Source organism: Chamaea fasciata, unplaced genomic scaffold (genome assembly GCF_029207755.1).
Source record: "Chamaea fasciata isolate MVZ Bird 193981 ecotype frontalis unplaced genomic scaffold, bChaFas1.0.hap1 SCAF_2, whole genome shotgun sequence".
NCBI classification, from domain to species: Eukaryota; Metazoa; Chordata; class Aves; order Passeriformes; family Sylviidae; genus Chamaea; species Chamaea fasciata.
In genome coordinates this window covers 34,933,073-34,952,135 of record NW_027094087.1, presented here as the reverse complement: position 1 = coordinate 34,952,135, position 19,063 = coordinate 34,933,073, and the positions used below count along the sequence as shown (strand labels likewise).

The window sequence follows — 19,063 nt, the reverse complement described above, 5'->3', positions numbered from 1 at the left end:
GACTGGCAACTTAAAGACATCTGGAAACAAGCATAGGGTGATACATTATCACCAAGACAGTGATTCAAAATTTACTGTGTGCAAAACTAGTGCACAACAAAAACACTGTCCTTTCAGCAAGGAGCCAAACAGAGCACAGGACTGTTGCACGAATATTCCTGCAAAGTCTTTAGCAGCCAGACTAATCCCAGACACACCTCGTGCTGACCTTTACACACATACGCACAGAACTTTCTGGGAGACTTCCTTTCCCCAGTCCTTACTTACTTCATCTCCCAGCAGGACTGCCTGCTGGACCTGGTTATCCTGCTTCCATACGAAAGGGAAGAGCCTCCACCTACCTTGCTCTCCTTCCTACCCTCCCCAGTCCCTCACTCCCTCTCTTCCCCTCAGGCTGGCAGGATTCCTCGGGCAGAGCATGCAATCAGTTTGCAGGGAGCAGCCACAGCCACAGGAAAGATGCAGAAGCACAACCAGAAGGAGCACCTCTACAAGCTGCTGGTGATCGGGGACCTGGGAGTGGGCAAAACCAGCATCATCAAGCGTTATGTCCACCAGAACTTCTCCCCTCACTACCGGGCCACCATCGGGGTGGACTTTGCTTTGAAGGTGCTGAACTGGGATGCTGAGACTGTGGTACGGCTGCAGCTCTGGGATATTGCGGGTGAGTACAGAGGAGAACCCCCTGCCCCATAATCTATCAAAAAGCAATACAAAATATAGACCCCAATAAATTTGTACTGATCTGAAAGCTGGGAACTGCCTATGCAGGGAGGGAGAGAGCAGATTGAGGAGAGAAAATTTTAAGGGCAGGTTGACGTTTTGGAGAACCCCTAAAACCAGCAGACTCCCAAACTGGGGGGGTCAGAGAATCAGAGTGGAACCTCTGCTACCTGATTTTCCTCCCAAGCCCTTGGATATGTTCAGGGAACCAGATACCTCTCTCTCCAAATGCCCCAATTGCTTCCCTGCAGCTGACAGCATTTAGTTTTGCCTCCTTGGACTAACAAAACTCTGTGACTGCAGGAAGACTAACAAGAATGTCCTTTTAAGTCTTTTTAATTTGGTAGAATAGATGAGGCATTCAGTAACATGATTAAAGTTATTTTTATAGTTTTAAAAAATAAAGAAACTGTATATCTGACTTAGTTTATCAAAATACTTTTCTTCTCTCTCTTCCTTCCCTCCTTCAGTCCAATGAAAGCAACTTCTTAGGTGTTTTGGAAAGAGAAATGTTTCTCTATGGCAATAATTCTGATTGTTAAAAACAGAATTACTCATATTTAAATACCTTTGTTCCAACATTAAGCAAAACAAAAGACGATTTATCCTCTGCAAGGAGAAAAAGAATAAAGAAGTCCAGATACCCCCACATCATTAGAACCCACAGAATTTCGCATTGTTGCTGTCAGTGCTACAGACATTTACAATTTTGCTTCAAATAAAACACAGAACTTTTTTTTTTGCCACCCCCCTTTCTGAAAACAAATCATTTTTGTTTTAGTCCACAAAATAAGTTTATCTTGATGACATATATCTCATGCTGTAATTAATAATTTTTCATTTACTGAATGGGGGAATCAAATACAACTGCAATGACAGATTACAGCATAAAGGATGGTATTTAAAAACTCAGTTAAATTAAGTTACTTTCATTAAGTAGGGAATAAAACTGAACATCGTATCAGCTGTTAGGTAACTGTACCAATTTGTGGCCTGAGTTGTGGGCTCACTGATCTAGTCTGGAGCAGCACCACGTAGAACTGGTGAAATGAAAAAATTCTTGACATTCTTATCGGCGGAGGGAGTGCTTTTCTTCTGCACTGAGCTGTCTCATGTCTGAGCTCTGAATTTGGCACTGAGGTACGAAAACTTATGTAACAACGCTGCTTTATGCAAAATGTATAAACACTTTTTCACAAGCTAATACAGTCTTGTGGTTTTATTGTTTTAAATACATATATGCTCGGTTTTCTTTAATAAAAGATGGAATGATGGGACAAACATTTATTTTACTGTTCACCAGGTGCTGATTTTAACAACAAATACATACACAGCCAGAAAAGCCTTTTTGCATGAGAAAAAAAAAACATTTAATAGTGAATTCTGAATGTATCAGCTACTTAAAGAATGTATTTTGCATGCCTTGTTTCAGAGATTTATTACACTACTAATCATGTGCTGGCGGATCATATGATGTAGCTTTCAGTCGGGCTGCAGAAGCAATTACACCTAGTTGTAGTACTGAATGACTAGCATGCTTTCTGAATTGTCACACATGACAGAGAGAATTACAGCACAGTACTAAATTTCATATGAATTGCCCAATTCAAAGCATCATTGTGAAGGTCAAGACAGTGGTCGATAATAAAAAGAGTTGCTGTCTTAGCTTTAATGGCTTCTGCTGAAGGAGCTTTAGCTGTTGCTGGCTGTACATAGACAGCAAGTTCTGTAAGCAACACACTGAATTCAGATGATCATGGTGCAGGCATAAAAGTTATCACACATGAGGCATCTGGCTGGTGACAGGAAAAGAGGTTCAAAAACGAAAGAGAAGTAAAACTGATTGTAAATATGGAAAGAATGGAATTGGTTTCTCCTGGCTGTGGCTGTTCATGTATCATCATTTGTAAAATACAAATGGGCAATGAGAAGAGGGAGGAAAATAAAATCTCTTGTCTAAGAACATCCTCTCTCTTTTGATGGACTCTGTTATCAGGTCAGGTTTATCTTTTCGGGAAAGGAAATAAACTTTCAGTCTCTGAACAAGTTGAAGGATGTTGGCTTAGCATGCAAAACACCTTGAATTCAAGCAAATTCTGCAAATACATCAATAATATTTTGTATCAGTAATTATATATTAATACATATTTTTATATGTATGCAAATATAGATATCAGGTATTATTTTGTTACAGCTTTTCACGCTGTGGATCAGTGAGTAGTAAATTGTTAAACAATCTGGAAATAATTTTCTTAAAAATATTGTGAATAAAACCAGTGTCAAGCTTATCCTACATTTTTAGTAGGATTTATGTACATGGTGACTTCATTGGAGGAGTGACACATTCCAGCTGTGGTAGGACCAAGCAGTTTAGCCTGATTTACCCTTACCATACATAAGAAGAAAAAGTAAATTTTGTTTGTCTAGTGCCATCTAATTAAATGCAGTTGATATTTGTGTATCATATTTTTCTGTGGTTTTTTTAATTTTATAAACAGAAATCATCTAGCAGCTAAATGCTGAAACTGCATTTATTTAGATGAGCAAAAAATGCCAAAAAACAAGGATAACTATGTATTACAAAAATTAATTCAGGGATAATGTAGGCTCTGCATCACATTGTTACATTAAGACAGTGATTTTAACACATATTATATTCCTGAAACTGTGGGTGTTAGGCAGTAACAGTAGGATTGACCTTTATGCTGTATGTTGTTACAGTGTTCATAACAACACACTGTCATTATGAACTTATGTCTGATTCAGTGAAGTGCCTAAGTTTGAGGTGATTGAATGTTTAGTATTGAGTGTGGGAGGAGATATACATGATAAAATTCTCCTTGTCTTTAATTTCTTCACAACAATTCCATTTTGTTTCGCCTTATGTCACAAATTATCAGTTTTGTTGTTCCTGTTAAAGTGTGCCATTGCCTCTACTGCTTTGTCATACAACTTTAAATCTTGTTCCTCAGTCAATTTCTGTCTTTATTTCTTTATCTTTTCTGCTGCCTTTGTGTGCATATCCTTTTAATTAATTAACTAATTGTTAGAAGGAAAGCTTTAAAGAAACTCTGAATCATATTTTGCACAAGGTTACTGTGGATGGGGTTGGCCCTGCAGATGCAGGCTGGCACACCGCTTCAGAAGAAAACAGCTGTTGCAGACAGCAGATCTGGGTGTATTTGCTATTCCTCTCTTTGCAAGGCTCCTCTCTGCACTATTGTCTGTGTTTTGTGCCCAAACAGCCCAGAGATTTCTCTGAAGAACAGCTTTAGCCGTAGATTTACTGCAGGGAGAAGGTTTGAACATCAGAGAGCAGAGAGCAGCACATGAGAGGCTGCTCCCTGCTCCTTTTCCACAGCCATCTCAGCATCTTTCTTATTAGTCCTTCTGCACTTGAATGGGCTGGATTACTCATTGCTACCAAAAAGATATTGGTTTGTGTTTAAAAGCTTCGTTCTCATCTCATAAAGAGTTGGACTGATGCTTTGGGGAAAGAGCAATTCCATTTCCTTTCCCGGTCACAAACACCTTCAGAAACAGCAGTCTTCCCACAGATACAGGTGAGTGTCTCTGCGGTTGTAAAGTTTTTAGGATTGTTATGCTGCAGAGGGAGTAAGTGGAAACCACTTCACTAATGCCAGGCACAGCATGTCTTCAGCATTTTAGGCTTTCAGCAGCTGCTAAGCATTGCAGCACATATGCATAAATACGATAGTCATGGTGATTTCTAGGCTAAGTTACCTTGAAATTACTGTTCTGCAAACATAAATAAGTCTCTTGCTGTGAGGGTTTTATTTCAGTAGAGATTGGTGGTGGAATCTGTGGGCCAGATCCTGCTGACAGCCTGCTTTTCCTCATTCTGGGGTGGTGAACATCAGCTCAAGCGTTCCTTAAGCTTCAGTCCATACAGACAATTATTTAAATTCAAGTGTGAATATTCTGAAAGATGTTTTGAAGTGAAAGGTAAAAAATGTTTAAATCTTCTCCACTTCTGAGAAGTTTCCAGCTTCTCAGTGTTGGCTAAAGGCTGTCTGTAAAGCAAAGTGGTTCCCAAAAGCATTGTCTCTTAGGACAGTGGCAAGAAGTAGAACACATCATAAAACTCCGCATTGAGCAGTTATAATCAATTTTTAATTTTAATTTTTGTGCCACATATCAGACGCTGTGGTCAAGATGATAGAAATTATCTGAGTTTCAGCACTTTATCATTACTGTTTATACCTTTATTAGAGATGATAGTGGTTAGTGAAGATTGTAGATTATTGTACAAATTTATGTGGAGGAAATTTTTATAAACTGTGTAAGTTCAGCTGCTGGTTGCTTTAAACCCATGAACTGATAACTTTGCCTACTGCAGAGGTGCCACTGAGATTAGGATAAATGCGCAGGCAGCTGCCCTTCAGACAGGGAGTGCTTCCCTTTAGCAGAAATCTTGTTGCTTTGTCACCTTGATCTCACTGGGTTCACTTCCAAGTAAGAGTAGGATCCATCTGAATAAAAAATTAGACATTTCTTCTCAGTCTCCAGCTACAGAGGGACCCTAACCTTCAGTACTCCCAGTTAATTTTTTAATCTAATTTAGGGCTGACCTCAACATAAAGCACCATCTCAGTGGGCAAGGGCCATTGGAATTGCAGGGTTTGATGCCAAATGCCAGTGGCCTTGCAAGGGATGCAGTAAAGTACAATGGGCCTGGTCAAATATTTCCCAAGCTTCTGACCCTTCCAGTGAAAAGGAAAACCAGTCTTCCCCAGTCACTCTTGCAGTAAAACAGATTCTAATGTCCAAGGCTGCCAGCGAGATACCACTGAACACATAATGATTGATCTATTTTCTAGCCTAATTCCTGCCTAGGACTGAAAACATAAGGCCAGATTTTGACATCTTTAATACGTCAAACAGTGCCTATTTTTATGTCATTCTGCTAAATGAAAAAGTTTTAGGAACCTCATCTATTAATACAGGATTTTGTTCACATAAGCAAGAATCTGTGGGAAAAAGTGTACTTCTGCATCCTTAGAAATATTATTTTGTTCTCCAAGCTCAATGCAAATACTAGAGATCACTTTTTCCACAATTTAAATTAAATAAATGTCATTATGCAAATGTCATAAAACTAAAACTCGTGTTTATAAAGCACTTCTTTTTCCATTCAAACTTGCCTAATGTCTTTCTGTCAAGTATATTGATACATTAATTATAACTGATGGAGAAAAAGACCACTTCAGAAACAGTTTAGATAGTTAATCCAGCAGCTCCATTCTTTCTCTTTCTTTGAAGTGGTTGGTGATGGAAATTGGTTATCCCTGTCCTCCTGCAAAATGCTGCTTTTACAAATACGTTGGCTTTTCTGTGCAGTGAAAATCCTGTGTATCTGAAAAAGCAGCTGGAAGCCAGAGGAAGACAGTGTCATACAGTTTGTCAGAAATTTGTGGGCCACTACGAGACAGAAGATCACAACTTAGGAGCCTTTTATTCCTTTAGTAACTTCCTTTGTGGTGAATGATTTCCTGCTGCAAAAGAATAATTTAGTTGATGTTCTGTGACACCATGTCCCACCTATCTTAGTGATCTGTGTCCCAAAAAATATGTGTAAGGCCTGAGTTGAGCTGCTCTTATTTCACCTACAGTATTAGTATCTCAAGAGCTTTGTATGAGAAATATAAAGTATCTGTTAAATACAATATCCATCAAAAACTATTTGTATATGTTGCTGCTTACATCACTGCTATGTTTCTAATCAGGCCTTGGCTTTTGGTGGAAGGCACCTTCCTGCAGATGAGAAAAGAAATTCTCAACAAGGAGATTATTGAATAGCACATGACTTAGCCATTCATCTGATTAGCCCACTGATAGGAATCATAAGACATTTGAATAAAATATAGAAGGAAGAAATTTAGAATATGGCCTCTTCTTTCCCAGAAATAATTTATTTCTATCTTGTTTATCAATTGGATACAGTGTTTCTTTAAGGTAAAAAAAAATTGACATGAATTTGGAGAAGACAGGCTTCTTTGGTTTCTGTATCATGTGAATGACTTTCTCCTTGATGCCACAGTGCTTAAAACCAAAGATAAACATCACAAACTGATGGCGTTGACCCCCTAAGTGGGTTCAGTGCTATTTCCATTAAATGAAAGTGCATGGTCTAGAAGCCCAGGAATCGGCACTTTTTTCTTCTCAGCCCTCGCTTACATTTGACAGCACAATTTCCATCAGATAAATTCTCCCCAGGTAACCTTCCTGGGGTCAGAGGCAGACTGCCAATCTTCTTGTCTTCCTAACCTACTCAAAATTGCTCACAGTGAGAAAGTAAGGCTAGAAACAGGTTTGCATTCAATGCCTCTATTTCCATAGCACTTTTTCCCAGCTATGGAAGCACGTACAAGGGTTGTCTTGCTTAAAAACTGTTATTGTAGTGAAATATTTCAAGAGCTTATCATTCTTCTTTGGATCACAGCTCCACTGTTGACATTAGTAGAAAATCTGTTTTTTTATTTTCAAAAATTTCTGTGTAATTTATTTTTTCAGAGTTCCCATGAAAACAGCAAGTATATTAACAAATCCACCGCTGATCAACATACCACATCCTGATATCATGTGTTAATTTGTTCATACTTTTAATCATATAAAATGATAGATATTTACAAATGTCCATGTCTGAACATACTAATGTACTATTAACTCACAAAAATTCTGCCGTTTCCCAGAAAGCACTTTGAATTCAGCAAATAAAACCATGAAGCTTCTGAACAGATCTAGTATGAAACTCTCCTTACAGATCTTTTCACCAGAGCAATGCAGCTCTTCATATTGCTACTCCTGTGCCATTTCATAGGGTGCTTTCCATGTTTGTAAGGCTTTAAATTTGCCTTCCTCACCTCTGTGTTTTAGTTTGCCAATAAAAGTAGACTTTTAATTACTCTGATCCCTGATATGGCTCCAGAGCTGTATTTTGTTACTGCTGGTTATTATCATTTGCATGAGAATATGCAGGTTCTTCCTCATGCATGAGCAGTTCAGTTGTGTTAGATGTTTTAGACAAAATACCATAGTACCAAGGAGCTTCCATTCTAGTACCTATGTTTTTTTGTGACTCTTGTTGAAAGTCCTGTAATGGATCCAAAGGCTCTTGGTACTGTCCACAGACTGAGAAATCTGACAGCCTAGTAAGACCATACACTTGTTATTCACTTATTGCACTTATTATTCACTTCTAGTGAACTTCATTAAATTTCCTTGGATGTTGGCTTGAAAATTCCTTTTTCATGAAATACCCTCCTGCATTTTCATAACAAATTATTCTAGCACGGTGCTTATAATTTTTTAGGCAAAGATTGGTTTCCCAGAGACTTATAAAATGAAGTCCTGCCTTCAGCAATGTTATCTTAGAAAACCTTCTATTTGGACTATTGACCTAGACTTGATTTTTACAAAGTGGTCTTTTTTTCCCCCTCCTAATTTCTTCATTACAGGACAGGAACGATTTGGAAACATGACCAGGGTGTATTACAGAGAGGCTATGGGGGCATTTATTGTCTTTGATGTTACAAGACCTGCAACGTTTGAAGCAGTGACAAAATGGAAAGAGGATTTGGACTCTAAGTTGATTCTTCCAAATGGCAAACCTGTGCCAGCAGTCCTACTAGCAAACAAATGTGACCAGGGAATAGATGTTCTTATGAACAATGGCATCAAGATGGATCAGTTCTGCAAAGAGAACGGGTTTGTGGGCTGGTTTGAAACATCAGCCAAGGTAATGTTTCTGTTTCTTTTCAAATATTTCTAAGGATAGAGAAACCAGTTCCTAAAATAATTCATTTGGTCTAAATGTGCACCTTGAAAAGGTCCTCTCTTGGTGGTATTAATTAAAGGTCGATTTGCAAATATATCGTATGCACTTCTATTTCTTTTAGGTCTTTTATTGCAGCACTCTGAAATGCAGCTGCTGTAATATGATAGGCCAGCAGTGAAGTCTGTACCCAGACAACAGGGTACTGCACAATAGCCTGGGGAGCAAGATGACCTTAGGCAAGGCACAAAAGCTACCTCTTGTGAATGATATGAGGATGTTTTTCATCATTCTTGGCATTGAATATTATCTCTAAATATTTTATATAACCACTTTGCCTGAGAAATGCTGATTTGAGACAAGAGCTTCATTGCCTTAGATTCCAGAAATAAAGTCAGTCTACTGTAGTGTTTGTACAATGTTTACTGTTATAAGCTCTCATTCTCAAAAGCCTTTTCAAAGAAATCACGTATTTGGGGAGGAAGGAAATATCAGTGGTCAAAGTGCTGAATGAGCTGCTCTGAGGTTTGATTCTTTGCCTTGGAACAGATTTCCTGAGTGCATGGAATATTGAGAAAGAGCACTCAGATTTTCAAATTATAAAGGCTGAAAATACATTGATACTGTAGATAAGTTTGAGATGTCTTGGATAATTTCAGTTCATGGAGGATTTGGAGAGCTGGCATGTGAAATACTGATTTGAACACAAAAATTCAGTGGATATTGTGTTGATTTTATCCTCCTATTAAGAAAGCTAGTGTCATCATTGACAGCTCTGGGAGACTTTTAGATGTTTGAAATGTAAACAGTTTGGTTCTGATTTAACCTAGATTTTTAGTAGTCTGAAAGCCAAAATGCTACATTTGATTATTTAATTCCTTTTAAACACTTTATGTAAGGTACTTAAGAACTTTTAGAGTGTATATTTGCTTTACTTTTCTTGTCTTGACACCTTCTTTAAGCATTAATATTTAAAAGATGTTTCACTTGTAATCAGCAGAAGTAACAGGGAGAGTAGCAACATATCCCAGACTGCCTCAAGCATTGCATGAACTCTGGACTGAGATTGCAGATTTTCAGTACTTAAAAGGGGCTTATAAAAAAGATGGGGACAAACCTGTTATGAGGGCCTGTTGTGATAGGACAAGGGGTAGTGGTTTTAAACTAAAAAGGTAGATTTACACTACAGATAAGGAATGTTTTTTTCTGACAAGGGTGGTGAAACACTGGAACACATTGCCCAGACATTGTGGATGCTCCATCCCTAGAAACATTCAAGGCTAGACTGGATTTAGCTCTGAGCAACTTCATCTAGGTGAGGATGTCCCTGCCCTGGCAGGCAGGTTAGGCAAGATGACTTGAAGAAATCCATTCCAAACTAAACCATTCTATGTCTTTGCAACTAATGTCTTTGCTTTCCTACTGAATGGGTCTCAGTTTCTTCAAGATGCCATTTATAGGAAGAAATTTTGGTCTAGGTAAGTGTGTAACCTATCTTGCTCCACAACAGGGTACTTCCTATTCCTTCATGTGCAGCACCTGGTTTTTATTCAGGTCTGTGGTTCATCTGCTGATTTCTTTTGGGTGAGACCAAGAGAATCCAGTGTTCCTCTTTTTGATAAACTACATTTTACTACGAGAATGGAATCTGTGTCATGAATTACATACATCAGTCCCGAGCAAGCATATGTCCACCACTCAAAAAGGACAACCACATTTATTGCTCCAAGGGCCGTTGCAGGTCATGATGGAAAATGAATATGCAAATTATTTCAAAGATCACAAAGAGGTTTTATGATTATGATGGAGACAGTCTGTGGCAGAACTATAGAAGTATAAAAAAATTGTATAAAGGACATAAATTTTTTAAAAGTCATAACAGATGAAAATTTTCCAAGTTTCTCTAAGCTGCATAGAATTTAGATTTTCTGTTAATTGAGACATGCTAAATATCTAAATTCTTCTCACATTATTTAACTCCAAAACCCAAGCAGTCCCCAGATTGCCACTGCAATTATGTAGGAATAGAAAAAAATCCAGCTATGACAAGACTTGTTTTCGAGTCTTTCATTCCACTCTGAAGGTAATGGTGAGAGTCAAGGGCACACAGCTGTTATCAGACTATTCTCTGCTGTTATACACCAGAGGCTAGGACCTGTTGTTCTGCAATCTACACACCTGATTTCCACCCAGAATTGGTGGCTCCCGACTTTAAAATTCTGCAAATAACCATTTCAGTAAAGATGGTAGAATCACAACATTTAAACAAAGTTAGGTCAAAATAATTTCCCCACTTGATCAAAGTTCTAAACGAAACCCTACACTTCCTTTTCTAAACAAAATTATTATTACTACTATTTTAGAATTGTGGATACTATACATACCTGGTATTCTTTCAGCCTAGGCCATCTTACGTTATTGAACCTGGGTCTGGGAAAAATAAATAACTAACTCTGTTTGCTACAGACTATAGAAACTCTTCTGAAGCAGAATAACACAGACAAAGAAGTCATCATATTGCAGGTAGCAGTTTTAGCAGTTCAAATAAGTAATAACTCTCTTTTTCTGTTACCCTGGAATAATTAGATCTCCGGGTGTTTTCTGGAGATGTGCTTGGAAATGTTAAAGCCTTGAGAGCAAACTGAATATGATTTAAGCATTTTGGAAAAACAAAGGTGATTATTTATAAAAATAACATCTTTTAGTTCTGGTTACCTTGCAGAAAGTAGCATGCTAAATATGTACCCACCATATTTCAAGCTGTCAATGGTTTTAAGCTTTTGTCTGTAGCACTGGAAGATTACACCAAAAAAAAAAAAAAATCACCGTTTTATTCCCAGGTGCTATTTTTGTAAGTTAACAGCTCCAATATAAAACATTTGAACCACCTAATGCAGTTTTATGCATTATTTTTGATTCTTATATTAACCTGAAGGAAATTCCCTGTCTCAGTCTTCTTGTCCCTACAAAGACAGAAGATTTTGTTCGGATAGTTTTCCATGTGAGAAGGGCCTTATTGGGCAACACCACCTCACAGTCTAGTCACAAGTTACACTATTGCCATGGATCCAGTGGTGAACCTGGTCTCTTTTATATCTGCATATTTACTTTGCTGATATTGATTGCTGTCTAAGAGGCATATCCCCAGACAGTCACAAAATAACCCTTCATAGTAAATTCTTTAATAAATTTCATGACCACAACTGTTGCGAAAGATTCTTTCTTTTAAAGGAAGGAAATTTCTTCTTCCTGTCACACATTTAATTATCCAGCACATGGCCAGAGCAGCTGAGAGCTCCATTCACATTTCCAAGCCTTTAAAGTGTTTTCACCACCATTCCTAGTTCAAAGAGGTGAGCTTTTGACTTGGATTAGAGAAGGAGCAATTTCAAGCTTATTATCACTTTATAATGGAAATGGAACTTGTGCAACAAAATAGACAAGTCAGGCAAAACTAAATGTGCTTGAAAGTACCTAATTCAGAAATAACTTGAAATACCTTACGACTGGCCATGGCTGTGCCGTTATTATGCCTGAGTTCCTCTTTTCGCTGCTGTAGTTCTGCTGTCAGCAATACAGAATTAGATGAAAAGATATTCATGTTTTGTCCAAATTTCGCAGAAAGGCTAGTAGGTGTGCTTTTCAGTTCCTCACAAAACTAGGTTAAGCACACAGCTCCTTGTCTCCTGAGCATCATGGCCTGGAGACTGATGAGCAGTCTGAGTCTCTGGGCTTTTTGCATACATCCTATTTAGACCAGGACAGTGTTATAGAATATTTCTGCCTCTAAGAAATGTAGATAATAAGATGTCCTTTATTCAGCTTTTGTTTGACAGGCAGTCCACCGTGTGTCACCATAGATTCAGAATGAGTTGGGTTGGAAGGGACCTTAAAAATCATCTAGTTCCAACCCCCTACAGGGCCCAAAAGCTGGACTAGCAATCAAAAGTCCTCTTTGCCATTGATCTGCTCTGTTACTTTTAGACAGTCATTCTCTCCTCTGTTCCAGCCTTCCTTTCAAAAAGCAAGGACATTAATTCTTCCTGTTTTACCAGGGAATTCTGTAAAAAATCCAAGCTCTACTTGCCCTTGTTTAAATCACAGATTCTTCAGTTCTTTTGACTGGACAATTATGATGAAAGATGAGAAAAGAAAGCTATGCAGTAGACTTGCAGAGGAACAAGATAAGCAATTCTGATTTCCATAAAGAAAATCAAGGTTTGGACATGTATTTGAATTAGGCTGACACTTTAAACTAATCTGCTGATCTGGTAACTTAAATCCAAGCAATCCATTTGAAACTGCCAGATCCATTTAGGGATGTGTGGCTCCCTAGATTATCTTTTTAATTCACTCAAAAAGAGTCTAACCAATCTCACTGTACAGTCTTAGAAAATATTTCTGATTCTGCCATAAAGCAATAAATAAAGCTGACACTTAATGCAGGAGATTTCATTTCAGATATATGGTCACTCTGTGCAGAATCCTCTGCAGAGTTTGTTTCCTGTAATTAAAAGGAATTGATTCAGGTTGTCCTATGGGTATTAGACCTGTCCTGTAGCTCTCTGGATCACTTTTATGAAATGTATTACTTAGTGCTGTCCAAAATCTGGAAATTCAGAGAATGATAAAATTATTGAGATCAGAAAGTCATTTAGTGAAATAATTTCATTGCAGTATATTCAATCAGCTGTAAGAATTCAATCACAGAAATGATCTTGTTCTCAGAGTTGTAGTCACAGCAGTTCACATCTGTGAATTTCATCTTCATGCATCCAGATGGTTTTTAACTTGTATGGCTGCATTTTCCTAGAAACACCACTTCAGGAGTACAGCACACCATCTTAAGAAGGCTCTGTTCTCAGCAGTTTCCAGGGAGTTCTGCTAAGGGAGCACATGGAGCCATTCTCTCAGATTGCTAGCTTGGGGGAGAGTGCAGGTTAAAACATCTTTCAAGTCATTTCCTTGCTCCTGGATTTTAGTGGTGTATGGAAATAAAATGTGGAAGCTATTAGATTCTCACTAGGCTCCCATCTAATACCTGAATATTTCATAATTTGTAAATATTTGCTTATGGGAAGTCAATTTCCTTCAGCTGCAGTAGTAGTCTAAGGTCATGTCTCTAGGCAGCGCTGATTTAGAGTTCCCCAAGCGCTCTGTGCCTGCATACACACAGCTCTTCATCCTGGTTTTCAAGGTAAGACTCAGAAGCATCAGATTCAGTAAGAGGAAAAAACTGTCAATGTAAAAAGGCAAAAGCATTCTGTCACAAAACAACCAGATAGTCAAATCTAAGATATGTTCATGGTAAAGAAACAAAAATTTCTTTCATCTGAAAGGGAGACAGGCCCTTAAAAATTTCCAGGGCCTTTATTCTTCTACAAAGAGCTAAGAGCCAGTCTAATATGTGGGAACTTATTTCATATACTAAAATGGAATACCTTAAATGTTAATGTTCTGCATCTGCAGTAGAGATGGCAGATAAGAGGGAAGGTAATCCGGAATGCTAAAACGATTGTTGAGCTTGTGTGCTGCTTTGAGTCACATTCAATAATGTATTTATTTTCCCTTTAGTTGATCGTTGCTCACAAGACATTATTTCCAGTAGCAATCAGTTCAAGGGTTTTAAATAATGCAGCTCCTTTTCCCTGCCCTCAGTTGCTATCCCTTCCATAAAACTGCCCTTTGAAAGGATATATTTTAATAAGATCAATCTACAAAGCAAACACTTATTTCATTTATGTCTTCCAGTGTTCCTTTCTGGATTTCAGAGATTACTCACAGTTATTTTCTTTGCCTTCTTTTATTTGGTAATGGAATAAAGAGTAGAGTGTTCTGATTTTCACTTTTGCATTCCTTCATGATGAGGCCAGGAGAAAGACCGGCGCAAGTAGCCAGGCATTGTCACAGAAGCAGGGTTCTACTCCTTGTCTTGGCAGATTTTGGCAGGCTGATGCAGGATAAATCACTGAGGGATGGATTCACAACTCAGCTCTTGCACTGACTGGAATAGTGTCTCAGATGCTGGGGCTTACTGAGCCACACAGAAATGGGCTAGGCACCTCAGGGGACAGGGCAAGGCAAGATACTTGGGAAAGGCTTTTATAAAAAGACTGGCATGCTGAATCAAGAAAACAGGACTAATAAAGACACCATTATATGGGTAAGATCTTTTTTGGTTTTGGAGTAAAAGCTCTTTCTTGGGAGAGAACTTTTCTTGAGAAAGGAAAATATTGCATTCTTACCTTATCTTGTGAAGACTTCATCATATGCCATCTCTCACTTTCCAACTAGCCCCTACATGCTGGATCAAGTTTCATGTGGCTCTGCATTTTCTCCTTTTGACAAATGGCCATAGCATCACTTCCCTATCACAGAAAGCTGCTGTCCAGATTAACACATCAAAGATGCAGTGCTGAGTAATACTAGCCTTAAAAGCAATATAGGGAGACAGTGTGTCTCCTGGGTTTTACTGTGAAGGTAAAAGTGGCCTCAGAGGATGCTGGATAGCAAACACTACAGGTGCGGGAGGAAAAGAAGAGAGGAGAGGAGAGGAGAGGAGAGGAGAGGAGAGGAGAGGAGAGGAGAGGAGAGGAGAGGAGAGGAGAGGAGAGGAGAGGAGAGGAGAGGAGAGGAGAGGAGAGGAGAGGAGAGGAGAGGAGAGGAGAGGAGAGGAGAGGAGAGGAGAGGAGAGGAGAGGAGAGGAGAGGAGAGGAGAGGAGAGGAGAGGAGAGGAGAGGAGAGGAGAGGAGAGGAGAGGAGAGATAAAAATTCTGAACTTCAGCAATCATCACAACTTCTGTGGTGTTCCTTTGTAGGACAAAGCCATATGGGAAGTGACAGCAATGGGACTTGGATATGGGAACATAACAGCATATGGGAAATGGAATTTCAACATAGACACACATTGAAAGATATTTTTTCACTCCGCTGTCTCACCTATATTTTCTTGATTTTTGAAACATAATTAATTTTATTTTTTAGGTATAATTGAGGCAGTTTCCATGTCTCAATGCCATTAGTAGGGTGTCTGTAATTATTCCTGTCTGTCCAATCTTATGCTCTGATTGTTGGGTTTTTTGTGTTTGAGTGGATATTCACTTTCCCTTTTTCTCTTCCCTCCCCTTGACTGCCTTTCAACACTTCGTGCTCTAAAATCACCAGGCCTCCTGTCTGTGTTTGGATAGCCTATCACCTTCTACTGTCTGTAGCTCTTTCACTGCCTAGCAGAATATAGATTTTTCTTTTGCAAAACACACTATGGGAGGAGAGGTGGAGAAATCAATATTTCATTAGTCAGACCAGAATACAACAATGTCTGATCTACAGGTCTAGGTACCACAGGATTAAGGCTGTAACAAAAGGCAGTAGTAGCATCAGAAAGGAAGTGGTCAAGGCAGGGATCTGGGAGAGCAGGAGATGCTTTGCTGGCATGACCACAGGCTCCTTGCAGCAGGTGACTTAACATATTTCTTCTCATCCATACTGTGTACCAGTTGTCATCTGAACCACAGGAGCAGGTTGGAGCTAGACACAATCTCAAAACCTGCTGTGCTGTCTGCTGAGGTCACCCTTCTTCCTTGCCTTATACCCCAGTGAAATTGTCATCCACACAGCTTAAACAGTTCATAAAAGTGTTAGGGATGAGAAACTGCCTCTCTAGACTCAGGACAGGACTTTTTATTCCTTCCCTCTTTTTTTTTTTTTTTTTTTTTTTTTTTTTTTTTTTTTTTTTTTTTCTTCCTTCCTTGTTTGAGTACTGGCTGGAGCATTTTTTTTTTTTCCTTCTGCATTTTTAGGCTCATGTCTGGCACATGGACTTCCATCTATCACCAGCAGGGATGAGGGATGTCCACCTTATACCCATTTTATGCTTTTGTGGGCTTGGTTCCTTCCCCCTTTCCCAATGCTGTAAAATGGTAGCCTCTTAAAAAGAGGGTTGCTGTTAATACATCTGAACATTAATCAATTTGGGCAGAATCTTAGACAGTCCCATTATTGAATAAACACATGCTGCCATTTCAACATAGGGGCAGCACATGGGCAAATGAAATGCTCACCCATCCATCAGTAAAGACAAACACAATGCAAAAGATTTGTACATTTCTGGTTTTGAGCATTTAACAATCCTGTTTTGGCTTCAGTTTTCTAAGCAGTGCTGAGAGATATTTTTCATTGTGTTTCTTTCCTAATAAAATTTCACAGTGGTCTGAAAAGGGTTTTCAGTGCTTGCTTGAGGAATTTTCTAGTCTGGTCTGAGAGAGCCATGTGATACAGCAGAATTTTAATGTCTCAGTACAGAGACGATTCCTGTTTCCATGCTAATTTCTAGCAGTTACTATGTACATTACTTTTCTGAAGTATTGGGGTTTACAACTTACTGATATTCTTTACATACAAAATATTTAAGTTCATACATGTCATTGAAGAAACGTGTGAAATCTTGCACTAATTAACATTTTCAGTTAGATCCACAGATTTCAGCCCTTTACAAAGGGTGGTGCAAAAGGGATGGATGATGGAAATTGTGGAGTTTTGGCATTAATTTCAAGGGGATTGGAAAATGTCAGTCCCACAGAATCCATTCCTTCAGCTTTTGATTTTCCTATAAATGTGTCTTTTCTGCTGAAACACACACGTTTCTTTCTTTTATAGCTATTTTATGGCCTCAGTACAGCAGGCTCTAGATTGCCATTCAGAGGGACCTTGACATGCTTGAGAACTGAGACTAGATGGCATTTAAATGTCCCTTCCAATCAAAACTATTCTATGACTCAGTAATTCATCTTGAAAACCTGGGCAATCTTAGGCTGCAAAGAAAACATTATCTTTATTGAGTGTATATTGTGCATATACACAAATGTATGCCTATATATTGGTATGCATTTCTATATGGATGTATGTGGCTGCGTGATACAACTTCCTAGAAGATTGAAGCTACAGTGGAGTTTCTATCTCCTGCTTTATAAAATAAGTAATCAATGCCAACAGTTACACTAGAAGAGTGCCTTCTATGCTAGAAAGCCTGACTTTTCATTCCAAACATATTGGTGGCTGTTACTAAAAAAAAAAAAAAATCTTTACTCAGTACTACTGCTTATTTTCTATGCTGTGTTGAGCTGTGTCACTGAGCAGGCTGTTTCAGCTTTACTTACTCTACAACAGGGTAAGGGCTGCTGCGAGCTAAATGTACAATTGAAATCAGGCACATGTAGGAAAAGATGTGCTTTAGCTTTCATTCTAAACCCCTAGAGTGAGGATTTCCATCCTACAAATGAAACAAGTAGTGATATATCTCTTCTGAAGCAGTGCATTGGAGATGTAGTGCATTGGAGTCAGCCTCAACAAGAAATAAAGGAGGACTCCAAATCATACAGAACCTTTTTATTGTTTTGTGAGTAATTTGAGATTGTATCATTAATTCAATGAAACTGGTCCATCACAGGTTTCATTGTGAGCATTGCATACAGAAATCTTGAAACTGTGGGAAAGGCTTTAAAAAATAAGTGTTATGCATGGCTGCAATTGCTTGTAGGTAATTATCTATTTGGAAATGAGTAACCATTATTCAAGCAGTGATATATGGTCTTTGGAGCTTTACTTCAAGCATTGGCCTTCAACACCTCTCTGGAATTTGTTTTCTTAGTTTATTGAAGCAATCAAATCACCAAAAGATTGAGGTAATTTAAAATCAGCTCTGTGTACATTTTAAAAGATATATGAATCATAATATATATAAAACTTAACCAACTTCAAAACTCCAGTAAGCACTATTTAACACAGTCAGTTTTTGAAAATTATTTATAAAGGTAAGTCAACTTTTGATGTTGCCAAGAGAAAAGTTGAATTATGCACAGGAAATATGCAACATGGTTTAATTAATATTGACTAATCAACCTTTCTTTCTCTTTCACTTTCAGGAAAATATAAACATCAATGAAGCTTCCAGATGCTTGGTGAAACACATAATTGCTAGTGAGAGTGATCCAGTTCAGTCTGTTGAACCAGATATTATAAAACCACACTTGAATTCCTCCAAGATTGTCAGTTGTTCAGCTTGCTTTAAATCCTAAGAGACTTCCAGACAAGAGCTGAACAACCATGATTCACACTTTATACTTTATCCAACAAAACCAGCCTGCCCACGTTGTCCCTAAGCAGATTGTTATTTTCTCAAAAATATATTTAAATTTTTCCTTTTTTTTTTTCCCAGCTAAAATTTATTACGAAGTGTTCATTGATAGCAACTATTCAAAACTCTGTTTGGCTCTTGGTCAAATAAGACTCACAGTGATGGCTGTGTTTTCCTGTTTGGGTGGCACCAGTGATACCAAAACCCATTTCTTTGCCATGTGGTTTCTGAAAATTCATATTTGTGATGTGACTGTGGCAGCACCATTGATTTCCAGGGTGTTTTCTCAATACCTTGACCAGGCAAATGTCACCATTGCACTCCTTGTCACCCCTCAAACTTGAATGATCTTATTTCATATGAGGAAGATGATGATGAAAATGAAAATTGAGCTGCTCAGAAAGAGACACAGA

General features: G+C 38.4%; 1 protein-coding gene across 1 annotated transcript; it reads left to right on the top strand.

The window, feature by feature from the left end:
- The first annotated feature begins 459 nt into the window (after positions 1-459).
- On the top strand, positions 460-18,849 carry RAB38 (RAB38, member RAS oncogene family). The gene is made up of 3 exons (XM_066177405.1): positions 460-664; positions 8,202-8,482; positions 18,439-18,849. The coding sequence occupies exons 1-3, from the start codon at positions 460-462 to the stop codon at positions 18,589-18,591; spliced, it is 639 nt and encodes a 212-aa protein (XP_066033502.1). The 3' UTR covers positions 18,592-18,849.
- Positions 18,850-19,063: the final 214 nt, after the last annotated feature.

Coding starts and splice junctions, on each gene's coding strand:
- RAB38 (XM_066177405.1), top strand. CDS start 460: ATGCAGAAGCACAACCAGAAGGAGCACCTCTACAAGCTGCTGGTGATC. Junction 665..8,201: donor GCAGCTCTGGGATATTGCGG/GTGAGTACAGAG, acceptor TCTTCATTACAG/GACAGGAACGATTTGGAAAC. Junction 8,483..18,438: donor GGTTTGAAACATCAGCCAAG/GTAATGTTTCTG, acceptor TTTCACTTTCAG/GAAAATATAAACATCAATGA.